We start from the raw sequence: 13,802 nt of genomic DNA, 5'->3' as shown, positions 1-13,802 counted from the left end.
ACACAGCCTCCCGCCAGATCCAGCCAGTTTGACATTGCCTGAGGCCGAGGCACACTGAACCATGGGCTCAGGAATAGATTTCAGTTCTGTCTCTTGATGGAAGGAAGAACAGATTCCCTCAAGGGCCCCCTTGTCAGGAAAAGGTCCCCCCGGGCACTGTTGCAGACATAGGTTCTTCCTCCTGGAAACTGTCTTCCAAATGCTACTCCAAATGCTTGCTTCTGCTATACCTGCCTCCATCTCTGATGTGATTTGAGTGAATACTGTGTGCCAGGTGCTTGGTCATTCTCAAGGCAATAGTGGCAATAGCTCTTTGCACCAATGATTACTGACCCCTAAATGCAAATGCCTGCCATCTAAAACGGAGATGTTATTACATCAGAGTCTCTTGGGATGTAACTGCTGGAGGGTTCAGTGCAGCTGTTGCTATTAAGTGCCTTATGAAGAAAGAACAGAAACCAGACACATTTAGTAACAAGATCAAATCAGGCGTAAAATGACGTTTCTCATGTATTCTCCATATCAGTGAGAACACTCAAGATGAGAGCGGCCCTAACCAGTTTGGCTCAGCGGATAGAGCGACGGCCTGCGGACTCAAAGGTCCCAGGTTCGATTCCGGTCAAGGGCATGTACCTTGGTTGTGGGCACATCCCCAGTGGGGAGTGTGCAGGAGGCATCTGATCGGTGTTTCTCTCTCATCGATGTTTCTAACTCTCTATCCCTCTCCCTTCCTCTCTGTAAAAAATCAATAAAATATATTTTTTTTAAAAAATGAGAGCGAACCATTCGACTGGAAGAGCTGTTTGGGCTGCAAATTGGCAGTCAACAGGCAGATCCCCTGTTAGTACTGGCTCCATCAGGTGGCTGTCCCCACTGTGTGGGACCTACCTGATAAGTTTACTTCTGGCATTTTGCTCAATTTTTAAAACTCTCATTTCGCTAATTAAAAACCCTCAGAAAGCTGTAGCCGTTTTGGCTCAGTGGACAGAGTGTCAGCCTGCGGACTGAAGGGTCCCGGGTTTGATTCCAGTCAAGGGTACATGCCCAGGTTGTTGGCTCAGTCCCCAGTAGGGGGTGTGCAGGAGGCAGCCAATCAGTGATTCTCTCTCATCATTAGTGTTTCTATCTCTTCCTCTCCCTTCCTCTCTGAAATCAATAAAAATATATTTTAAAAAAAACAAACCCTAAGAAAGCATCAGAACTCTTAAAATTTCTCTCCTTTGCACTCTAGCATTTTTCCCTTGGGTGGTGTCATCCCTCACCGCACCTGTGACTAGGAGCCCCATTGCTCAGTGTTACTCATCATTGATCGTGTCTCGTCATTTTATACTGTACAGGAGTATTGCCGTTTATAGTGATTTAATTAAGCCTTTCGCTGAATGTGTTGTCACTTAAGTCAGTCATACAAAGTCCCACAAATAAGTGGGCAGGCTATGTAAGGAGGTCTTTCTCATCTCTACTTTCCTTCCTGGATGAGTCCCAAAACCATGATAAATACTGATTTTAAAGTCTCTGTTTCTTCCTGGGGTTGCCTGCTTCACTTGCCCCTTTCAAGGTGGGGTGTTCTGATATCCCCCTCCTCAGCCACAGCTTGTCCTTGGTACTGGCTTCCGATTCTGTCTCTAGCCCAGACCTCATTTCTGAGCTGCTGTGGGATATCTGGCCTTCGTGGTTGACTTAATCCTCATAAAGTCCTTATAAGTGGGTGGCTAAACACTATATTTTATGATTGCCATGTCTTCTTGACTCTCCATTTTCCAATTTGCTATCAGCTGTATAGCTAGCAGTTGGGGAGCTTTGTTTAAAGAGAAAAATGTAAAATGTTCCACTTGAGAGAATTAAAACAGGAGTCAATAAGTATCACATATTTACAGCATAACATGAAGCATGAATAACACATGTCATATCTTAAGGTAAAAGTTCAGAACAAAGAGAGGAGTGATTAGGTGAAGAAGGGGTGGAGATAGAGGAGAGGACAGAGGTAGATGAGATGAGGGTGTTATCACGTGGTGTCTAGTGGCGTATAGCAACTGAAGGTTTTAATCACTGCTGTTAGTAGAGATGTTACTAACGCTTGACTCATTGGAGGCTGGAGCCAAGCCAGAGCTGGAGTATGTGGCAACATTTTATTGGTCGGTTTTACAAAAAGAGAAAAACCCCTGATCACACGGGCTGGAGCAATCACTTGACCTTTTGTTCAACCCATCTGGAATTTCTTCGGGGTTAAGTTAGCTTTTCCCTTAAACCACTGACAGTGCTTCTCTCTCATCATGGATGGTTCTGTCTCTCCCTTTCCCCTCCCCTCTGAAATCAATCAAAAAATATATTTAATAAAACACTGACAGGTCTTCATTCCTCCCCCGCACTGAGGCCTCATCTTTGAGCAAGGTGGCTTTGGGCTACTAGTGTCAGGGCTCAGTAAATGACAATCAACTGCAAGATGAAGGCTTTTAATGGACCCGAAACTAACAAAGCAACTGTTTTTTCAAAAAGGACATTTTTAAGGACAACAGGGAAATTTGCATATGGTCTATGTATTAGCTGATACTGCGGAATTAATGTTATTTTTATTTATGTGGTAATGACATGGCAGTGGAAATAGTCCACATATTTTGGTCCATCTGAAGTAGGGGTGCATGACAAAAGCCTGGGATTTGCCACCAGGGAAATGCTAACAGATAAAGCATATATGACCAAATTTTGGAAATTGTTGAATCGAGGTGATGGATATTAATGGGGCTCAGTATTCGGTCCTCTACATTTACAGTGATTGGGAATATTCACGTTGACTTCTTAAGTGTTTGATCTGCCCTCCTGAGCCCAGAGTTGAGCTGTATCTGCAAAACAGTGTGCTTATCCTGTCACAGCCACCAGATCACAGGCATCTGTTGGAAAGTACGCTGCCACCAACCCAGGGCCAGGGAAGCCAAATACCATCCTGAAGCTGCGTTTTTACCATTTGCCTTCAGCTTATCCAGAGCTATTGATTCTGGAGTGAGGACCAAAATGTTGATCTATATAGAGTTGATTTCACCAGCCCCAGAGAATGGAGAGATGGCCTTTTTTAAAAAATTATTTTTAATGTGTTTTTATTGATTTTCTCTTATTGTTCTTAAAAAATCTTTATTGTTGAAAGTATTACATATGTTCCCTTATTTCTCCCATTGACCCCTTATAGCCCACCCAGGCTCCCTGCCCCAGCCCTTCATCCTATTGTTTATGTCCGTGGGTTATGTATATCTGTATATAAGTTCTTCGGTTGATCTCTTCCCACACATCCCCGCCTTTCCTCTGAGATTCAACAGTCTGTTCCATGCTTCTGTGTCTCTGGATTCATTTTGTTAATCAGTTTATTTTGTTCATTAGATTCCACATATGAGTGAGATCATGTGATACTTATCTTTCTCTGACTGGCTTATTTTGCTTAGCATAATACCCTTCATGCTGTAAATGTACTACAGCTTTTTTATCCACTCATCTACTGATAGGCACTTGGGCTGTTTACAGATTGTAGCTAATGGCTGCACCAATCTGCATTCCCACCAGCAGTGTACTAGGGTTCCCTTTTCTTTACAACTTTGCCAGTACTTGTCATTTGTTGATGGTAACCATTCTGACAGGTGTTTTAATTTGTCATTTTAATTTGCATCTCTCTGATGATCAATGACTTTGAGGATTTTTTTATATGTCTCTTGGCCATCTGTATGTCCACTTTTGAGAAGTGTCTATTTAGGTCCTTTGCCCATTTTTTAATTGGATTGTTTGTCTTCCTTTAGTTAAGTTGAATGAGTTCCTTTTATATTTTGGATATTAACCTTTATCAGATGTATCATTGGCTAATATGTTCTCCCATATAGTGGGCTACCTGTTTATTTTGTTGATAGTTTCTTTTTGCTGTGCAGAAAATTTTTATTTTGATGTAATCCCATTTGTTTATTTTTCTTCTTAGTTTCTTTTGCCCTAAGAGATGTATCCATAAACACATTGCTATGAGAAATGTCAGAGACTTTGCTGCTATGGCTTCTCCTAGGGTTTTTATTGTTTCACGTCTTACATTTAAGTTATCCATTTTAAGTTTATTCTAGTGTATGTTATAAGTTGGTGGTCTGGTTTCATATTTTTGCATGTATCAGTCCAATTTTCCCAGCGCCATTTACTGAAGAGACTGTCTTGACTCCATTGTATGTTCTTCATTCCTTTATCAAATATTAATTGAATGTAATGACTTGGGTCGATTTCTGGGGTCTCTGTTCTGTTCCATTGATCTATATATCTGTTCTTGTTCCAGTAGCAGGCTGTTTTGATTACAGTGGCTTAGTAATATAACTTGATATCTGGTATTGTGATCTCTCCAACTTGGTTTTTTCTTAAGATTGCTATGGCTATTTCGGGATTTTTTGGTTCCATATAAGTTTTTGGAGTATTTATTTTAGATCTGTGAAATATGCCATTGGTAATTTAATAGGGATTGCATTGAATCTATAGATTGCTTTGGGTGGTATGGACATTTTAATGATGTTAATTCTATCAATCCATGAACATGGTATAGTCTTCCATTTTTTTATATCTTCCTCTATCTCTTTTTTCAATGTCCTGTAGTTTTCAAAGTACAAGTCTTTTTGGTTGCTATAGTAAATAGGGTTGTTTGTTTTCTTTCTCTTTCTGAGAATTCATTATTGATATATAAAAACGCCATTGATTTCTGAGTGTTAACTTTGTATCCTGCTACATTGCCAAAATCATTTTATTAAATTTAGTATTATTTTGGTGGAGTCTTTAGGGTGTCAATATCATGCCATCTACAAATAATGAGAGTTTTAATTTCTCCTGTCTAATTTGGATGCCATTTATGTTTTCTTCTTGTCTGACCGCTTTTTCTAGCATTTCCGGTGTTATGTTGAATAAGAGTGGTGAAAGGGGATACCCCTGTCTTGTTCCTGTTCTTAGTGGAAATGGTTTTAATTTTTTCCCATTGAGTATGATATTGGCTGTAGGTTTGTCATATATAGCCTTTATTTATTATGTTGAGGTATGATCCCTCTATTCCCAGCTGTCCTGTTTTTTTTTCCTTTTTGGTTCGTTGATTGAGTGATTTTTCTACGCTGTCTTCTAGTTCACTGATCCAATCCTCAGTTCCCCTCATCTGCTGTGTGTTCCTCCCCACTGTGTTCTTTATTAGTGTTATGTTATTCTTCATAGTTACTGTATCTTTTCTCATGCTGTTGAGCATCTTTGCCATCATTATTCTGAACTGTATGTTTGATAAATTTCTTATTTCCATTTCATTTAGCTTTTCTTCTGGAGAATTCTCTTGTTCTTTCATTTGGGGCTTGTTTGATTTTTTGTCTCCCCATTTTGGCTGCCTATTTGGGTTTGTGTCTATGTATTAGATAGATCTACTGTGCTTCCCAAGCTGTAATGTAAGACAGTGTCAGACGCTGTTTCTAACTGCCCCTGAGTACCCTGTTTGCAGCTATCAGCAATCCATAGCTTGTGGTTCCCTATGTTGGGGCTGGGTGCCTTTGGAAAGGACCAAGATGTGCACCAGGTCTGCTTTTCCTAGCCCTGGGCCCCAAATTAGATCAGGCAAAGACTCAAAGCCTCCAGAGTTCCATGTCTGCCTGCATTCTGATTGTATTCAGTCTTGATTAGCCTCTGGCTATAGACCACACTGTGGGGTAAGAGGTTTTCCAACAGGATGGGGCAATTACTTCTGCCTGCAGGTGGATTGTTATTCTTAGTCTCTTAATGGGTCTTGGAAACTCCACAGGAAGGGGTAAGGGGCTTTCCCAATAGAGTGGGGCAACTGCCTTTCCCCAAGCAAAACGACCTAGATCCCAAAGGTCCACGGGAGAAAGATGTCCTCTGCAGCGTGAGGGAATGACTCAGCACAGCATAGAAAACCAGGGTGTCTGCCTTCTGAGGTCTAACCCTAGGGCCCCCAACCCTGGCTTCTGCTCGCACAACTCCAGTCCACTCTGCCAAGGTGAGTGGCTGCCCCCAAAATTTTGTGCATTGGCTCTTTATGAGTGTGCCAGCATTTCCAGTCATCTATTGCTGCCAGAGAGCAGTCCTGCTGCTTTTTATAGCCAGATGTTATGTGAGCAACTTTCTCAGGTCTAGTGCTCTGTGAAAGGGAGCCCAGCTTGTGCTGTAGGCCCCAGAGTTCTCAGTGGGAACCCCCCACAGCTGCTGTCTAGGGGAGCCTCGCCAGCCCTCCTTTTGTGCCTCCACACTTCCTATCAGTCTCTGTTTGGTCTCTGCTTTCTTTTCTTTATTTTTCTAAATATATTTTTATTGATTTCAGAGAGGAAGGGAGAGGGAGAGAGAGTCAAAAACATCAATGATGAGATAGAATTGTTGATTGGCTGCCTCCTGCATGCCCCACAGTAGGGATCAAGCCCTCAACCCAGGCATGTGCCCTTGACCAGAATCAAACCTGGGACCCTTCAGTCCGTAGGCCAATGCTCCATCTACTGAGCCAAACCAGCAAGGACCGGTCTACACTTTCTGTCCTTGGTGATCAGGGTTCTCTCCAGATTTTCTGTATTTTCGTTGTAATTCCAGTTTGGTCCTGGGAGTGTGTCAGTGTAGCTTCCACTTATGTCGCCACCGTTTTTTGGAATCCACTGTTTTTATTGATTTGAGAGAGGGAAGGAGAGAGAGAGAAAAAACACATCACTGTGATAGAGGAACATTGATTGTTTGCCTCCCATATGCACCCTGACTGGGAATGGAATCCAAAACTTTTTGGTGCAGGGGAGGACACTCAACCAAAGGAGCCACCTGGCCAAGGAAAGTTGGCCTTCTTTGAAACAAAACCTTTTCACTTTGTTTTGTAGGACCACCATGAGGCCTCAGACCTTCTATGATGGGAGTCACTCCTGTGCCAGAGGAGTGTGCCACATCCCAATGGCTGAGCCGTTCTGCCCCAAAACGAGAGAGGTTTGTAATCTGTCTGGAAAGCACACCAAAATAAATTGTGAGGGCTTGGGTTGGCATTTAGAGTTAGATTAATCTATACTAATAAAAGGGTAATATGCTAATTAGACTGGATGTCTTCTGGATGACCATCCGGACATCCTGACAAAGCTGGGCCCAAGTGAAGCCGCCAGCCCCTGCAAACAGCCAGAGGGAGGGAAGCCCGGGTCCCGGGTGACTGCAGCCAGCTGGAGGAAGGAATCCTGGGTCCCGGGTGCAGGGCCAAGGCAGAGGTGGTTAGGGGTGATCAGGCAGGCAGGCAGGCAGGTGAGTGGTTAGGAGCCAGCTGTCTCTGATTGCGAGAGGCAATCCCGACATCCCCCAAGGGTTCTCAGATTGGAGAGGGTGCAGGCCAGGCTGAGGGGACACCCCCCCTCCCCCATGCACAAAATTCACTGGGCCTCGCTAATAAGCACATAGTCCCTCTTTCTCTCAAATTTACGTCCCATGCGAGGTTTTGTGAAAGTTGTTTCCCTTTGCTAATAATGCTTTCTCTACTGTCAGTCATTTGTAAGCTGAATCACTCAAAGTAGCAACCTACCTTCTTTATAAGTTTTCATTTTGCTGTCCGGATACTTTTTAAATAATTTAGTGTAGACTAGCATATTAGTCAAGAGTATATAGTCTGGAACCAACTGAATGACTAACATGTGTAGGTATTTATATTCTGTATGTTAATTTAAAAATTGATCTCACTAGCTAGTACATCACTGACAATGCTTCTAATCTGTTGTGTTGCACCTGAATTCCAAACCTGGAATATATGAAAAATACCATGCATGGAGCAGGAGACGGACTTTTGAATTGTGATAGCCATTTTTATTCTCTGAGGGCTACGGCCTGATGCCGACTTCTGTGGGGCTGCCCCCTTTGTTCTGAGATTTTACTCTAATCCCAGAGAGAAGGCTGGAGAGTAATGGCCAAACTCAGCTCAAATGTAAATGATGACAACCTGACAGTGTATAGAACAGCAATGATAATAATTTGATTCATAAATGCAGTTACCAGTCATTGGACGTTTCTATACTAATATACATTTCTAGGTATTAACTCTTTTATCCCTCACACAGTCCTACAATGTATATGTAATTACTGCCTTCATTTTACAAATGAGGAAACTGAAGCTCAGAAGTGTTAAGTAACTTTTTCAATGACACACAGCTATTATGCTGAAGAGCAGAGAAAGTAAACTAGTTTTAACACCTGCATATGGAAAGCAGCTTTTATATTCACCCCTGCATAACCATGTAAAACCAGTTTCCGTGGAGTCAACGGCATCTTAACCTCATCCTATTTTAAAAAAACCCACAAACAACAAAATCTAGAATGCACGGTAAGGGGTTGCGGGGAGCCATTTGAGGTGTACCACTGTACATTCTCTCTGAGTTCTGTGAAAATATAAGTGGCAGGTTCAGTGTGTAGGTATGCATTTAAATGTATATGTTTCTGGGTGGTTATCAGCAGAATATATCAGAATGCTGCCAGTCTTCCCTCTGAAACATGGATCTACCCACACAATAAATTCGCTCTCCAGCAGAAACTAGATGTGTGTAAAATTCTTGTCCACTTCGCCCTAGCTGGTTTGGCTCAGTGGATTGAGTGTCAGCCTGCGGACCCAAAGGTGCCAGGTTTGATTCCAGTCAAGGGCACATGCCTGGGTTGCAGGCTCGGTCCAATGTGCAGGAGGCAGCCAATCAATAATTCCCTCTGATCATTGATGTTTCTATCTCTCTCTTTTTCTCCCTTCCTTTCTGAAATAAATAATAATATATTTTTTTAAAAAAAATTCTTGTCCATTTCAAAATGGGGGCAGTTTGGGAAGGAATACGGTAGACTAGGGAGAGAGTGTAGGAGATCGAAGATCTTTTCCCAGGCAGAAAATAGTAACGTGCAATAATATTAGGGGTATACGTGGGTGGTGGAAGTGCTAGTGATGATTACAGAGCACATGTAAATGTGGTGGCTGGTGGAAGTTGCCAGTAGTAGAACGTGGCCTCCCTTGTACATTTGTGTTAAAATGTGTATAAATAGGTAAGGAGATGAATATGAGAATATTTATGTGCGAAAAGAGTGTTTCCCTTGGGAAGGTGAACTGCGCCATGGGGGCATGGGTGGAAGAATAATACCATTTTGTTCTCTGCAAATGTTACCTATTCCAAAATTAGTGTCACTTCTAGTCATTTTAGGAGGTGATTTGATAGACACTCTGAGAATCTTGACTCATGAAATGTATTTTGCCTGGTGATCTGATATTGCTAATATTTTAGAGTCAAGGATGATAGATTCAGGAGTTCCATTATGATAACTCGAGACATGGAAATGAGAGCAGCTTAACCTCAGACCCAGAAATCTCTCAGCTTGTCTTTTCTATTTCTGACACCTTAAGGTGTTGGTGCAAAGTGGTGGTTCAAGCAGAGAGGCCCCAGTGCGCATCCAGGAGCCTCTGCGTCCTCCTCCTCCCGTCACGGCCCCCGCCTCCCAGGGTGATGGCGAGGACCTCTTGCCTCAGCCGCTGGTAGCTATGATCTTCCTCCACTGATCTCTAGAAGCACTCTAGGTTGGCTGAGACAGACAGCTCGGTTATTTGGGATTTTAAAAGACATTTAATGAAAACAGGGCAGTGCTTGTTATATAACTTTTTTTTAATCCTCACCCAAAGATATGTTTTTATTGATGGGAGAGGGAGAGGGGGAAGAAGAGACAGAGAGAAACATCAGCGTGAGAGAGAAACATTGATTAGTTCCCTCCCATACGTGCCTGGACTAGGGATTGAACCCACAACCTTTTTCATGTACGGGATGACACTCCAGCCAACTGAGCCACCTGACCAGGGCTGGTTATATATTAATTTTGAAAAAAGGAGGGGAGGCATGATTTAGGCCCCTGCATTTATAATCTTTACTCTTTGGGGGAAAGCTTTGGTTACGCATAGTCTTATTTTTACCACATATAGAATAAAGAAACATGAAGTAGCATCAACTATTCATTGTCTGTGGCTTCTCGTGGTGCTAAATTTGGAATTACCAAAGCTCTTGTTAAAATTTTTTCTCCCCATTGTCATAGCATAGCATAAGTTGTTTTTTAAGGAAATGGATTAATTTACTTATGTGGTTCACACATGAGCAGGCAAGATTTTCCCTAGATTGGAGCCTTCTATTGAGCGTGAGTCACTGCATTTTATATATATATTTTTTTCTCCCCCCCCCCCCCCCCCCCCAGTTCACGAATTCGTGCACAGGTGGGATCAGGCTGGGCCAGCCCGGGGGAGGGGCTGCGGGCAGTTGGCAGGCCAGCCCTTCCCCCTGGTTGAACTCTGGTCGAGGGGACAATTTGCATATTAGCTTTTTATTATATAGGATGGTATCTCAGGAAGCTTTGCCAATTATTTGGTGAACCTATAGAAGCTGCCAGTACAATAAATCCTCACTTAACCTTGTCCATAGGTTCTTGGAAACTGTCTTTATGCAAAATGATATATAACTAAACCAATTTTACCTTAGGCTGAGATAGACAAGAGTCAAGTCCTTGTGGCATATTTCCAGTGACAGAAACATCACCAAACTTCTAAATATAAAGATTCCCCCAAACTCTTCTAATATTAAACATTGAAATAAATGTGAGCTATACATACATTTAAGGAAGGTGAATCAAAACAAGATAGTTATTTCCCAGCCCATTTATTCTCGATCAGGATCATGTGGCCAGAGCTTATCTGAGCAGCTCAGGGCACCAGGCAGGGCCCACTCTGGACTGGATGCCCTTTCATCGCAGGGTGCACTCATAGACACTCACACTCATGCTGGGACAATGTAGATACAACCTAAACTCACATCTTCGGGATGTAGGAGGAAACCTGAGTCCCTAGAGAAAACACACTCCACCCAGACAGTGTCCCATTGGGAATCGATATTTTTTCCTCTTCAGTGTTATAATGAAACAACATTGTTCAAGGACCTGCTGAGCTTCTAATAGAAAGAAGACCAGTTTAGCATTTATGTGTTTACAGTGTCTCTGACACAATTCTGTGCTGTATATCCTTAGCTCATTTAATCCTCACACTGTCTCTTGAGTCATATACAGTATTATTATCCCATTTTACAGGTGAGAAAACTACGACAAAGGTTAAGTGAATTTTCAGCGGTCCTCAATAAACAGTTAAATTTAAAAGACTAATTTTTTTTTTTTTTTTAATTAGAAAGGAATGTTGAAGCACAGGCTAAGATACATCTATCCCTGGACAGAAAATAATCAGCATGGGCCCATTCTTTTTTTACTGTATGTCCTTGCAGAGGCAACAGACAAAAGAGATTAGAGAGTAATTACTTTCTAACAACAACAAAAAAAAGAGCTTTTACAGAAGTCTGCAGACTTTTCACAAAAGAGCAATGAGAATGAATTTCTCAGGAGCTTAGAAACGGTTGTCCACACATCTCTCTGAGAAGATGTGATGAGGAGCGCCACCTGCGCTGAGCCTGGAGATTAAAAGCTCCGTCTCAAGTCCTTGCTCACACCCCAGCTTTGTCGCTTCAAGCTGTGAAGAAGTACATGCGATTAAAACTTGTGAACACATTCCTGGTGCGTGGGAAAAGCTCACTGTTCTCTTTCGTAGCTGTGAGCTGTACGTGCAGGGGCGGGGGACACAGGGTGTGTGCGTGGTTGAGGGTCTGGGAAAACTGTGACACTCCTCGGTTCTCTCTGAGGGTCAGCAGCTACTAGGCTTTTATAATAAAGATCTTTAATGACTCAACCTTTTACATTTCAGGGGAAAATAAAATAGTAAGCTGGACTTAGGTTTGCATGTTTTGCGTTTGTGGTTCCTTCTCTTCTAGGTCCTGACAGAGACTGCTAAGAAGCTCGGACTCCGGTACCACTCCAAAGGGACCATGCTCACGATTGAAGGACCACGTTTTAGTTCACGGGCAGAGAGCATCATGTTTCGCGCCTGGGGGGCAGATGTTATCAACATGACCACAGTTCCAGAGGTGGTTCTTGCTAAGGAGGCTGGACTTTGCTATGCAAGTATCGCCATGGCAACAGATTATGATTGCTGGAAGGAGCACGAGGAAGTGGTAGGTCAAATTCTCTCCAGAGCACGTATGGCCTGACTTGCCAGGTGCCATGAGCCCCGGAAAGAAAGGATCTTCACTATGTGTTTTTATTGCATTCTTTCCAGAAAGTACCTTTCTTCCAGGTTTTAAAGTCAACTTTTAATACATCGTCGTTAAGTATTACCAGATATTTCCTATAGTTGACTTTGGAAAGTAAGGACCAGGATCTTCAGAGCAAAGAAAAAAAACACTTTTATCCACGGATTAGCAATGAACTGTACATTGTAGGCATGCTGGGAATCGTATTGAGATTTGGGCCTTATTTTAAGGATCAAGGTCCTGGTTGTAATTTCCTTATGCGGTGCTAGTGTCTGTGCTCTTTTTTTCCATGGAAAAAAACTTAACTGTTTCTTAATATCTTTCTGGTAAGTGGGCTCTAGTCATAACTATCTTGTTTACCCTACCATGACTGGATACCATGCTTGGTGTGGGAGCAAACAAAACAAGTTGGTAAGGAGCCAGCATTCTGTGGTTTTCACGGAGAGGGGGAGGTGGGTGGTTAGAGGTTAAGCCAACGAATGTGAGAAGGCTCAGGTGAGATACAGGCGTATGAATCCACTTGACTCAGCCAGGGAAGCTTCCTTACATGATGGGGAAGGTGGGCATGCTTAAGTGGAGAGGAGGGGAGGGAGCAAGAAGGAAGCAGAGCTGTGGAGACTGTGTTTCAGATGGGAAGTCAGTAAGAGGTTTTAGGTAATAAAAACGGCATGGTCCAGCCAGACGGTTGAGGTCAGGCTTCCAGAACAAAGACTTTCATTGTGAAAAATTTGGAACATCTCCAAAAGTAGAGAGTCTAGTGTAATAAACCCCAGTGACCCATCACCCAGCCTTCCAGGTATGGGCCATGGCCCACTTTGTGTCATACATATGCCCCTACCCACTTCTTTCTTCCCTACCTTCATAAGTAAATAGTTTTTATAAAGGCCTTTTGAAAATATATCTATACTTATAATAGGGTAATCTACCAATTGGTTGGGACACTGTCACGTAATGACCAGTCAGCAGGAGGGCAGGGCAGCGAGCTACATGCAGTGGAGAGCTACGAATGGGCGGGGCAGACAGCTGAGGCACGCAGCAGCAAGCTACTCACACACGGATTTGTGCGCAGGGCCACTAGTGTATATATATAGTGCATGGTGGAGTGATATTTCTTTGTGTGTCTGTATTGATTTTAGAGAGAGGAAGGGAGAGGGATAGAGAGATAGAAACATCGATGAGAGAGAAACATTGATTGGTTGCTTCTTGCATGTCCCCCCACCTCAGGGATCAAACCCACAACCCTGTCCAGGAATCAAACCAGTGACCTCTTGGTTCATGGGTCGATACTCAACCACTGAACCATACTAGCCTGGCTGAGGGCCTCTTTTATAAAAAATAAAATAGTAAAAAACAGCCACAGGACCGTTAATGTACAAAACATATTGATATTAATTTCTTAATATACTCAAGTATTTAGATTGTTCACTTTTTCCCTCTTGTCTCATCATTTTCAACTATTCAGAGTCTCTTTTAACCTAATATTTTTCTCTTCATCCCTTGCATTTCACTTAAAGAAACTGGATCATTTATTTTAAAATAGAGAAAGGGACAGAACTACAGTCATATGTGTTTATTGATTTCAGAGAGGAAGGGAGAGGAAGAGATAGAAGCATCAATGATGAGAGAGAATCATTGATCAGCTGCCTCCTGCACACCCCCCACTGGGGATCAAGC

General features: G+C 42.6%; 1 protein-coding gene across 1 annotated transcript in view; it reads left to right on the top strand.

The window, feature by feature from the left end:
- The window catches only part of MTAP (methylthioadenosine phosphorylase), a 46,581-nt gene that overhangs the window by 23,789 nt on the left and 8,990 nt on the right, over positions 1-13,802 (top strand). The window contains exons 5-6 of the mRNA XM_081103852.1: positions 6,843-6,945; positions 11,811-12,050. Coding sequence (XP_080959978.1) covers positions 6,843-6,945; positions 11,811-12,050 — 343 coding nt within the window. The remainder of the gene's footprint in view (positions 1-6,842; positions 6,946-11,810; positions 12,051-13,802) is intronic.

The sequence above is a fragment of the Myotis nattereri genome, assembly GCF_964212035.1.
Source record: "Myotis nattereri genome assembly, chromosome: 12".
NCBI lineage: Eukaryota > Metazoa > Chordata > Mammalia > Chiroptera > Vespertilionidae > Myotis > Myotis nattereri.
The sequence above is the reverse complement of the archived record's forward strand: the minus strand, read 5'-3'. Positions and strand labels throughout refer to the sequence as shown.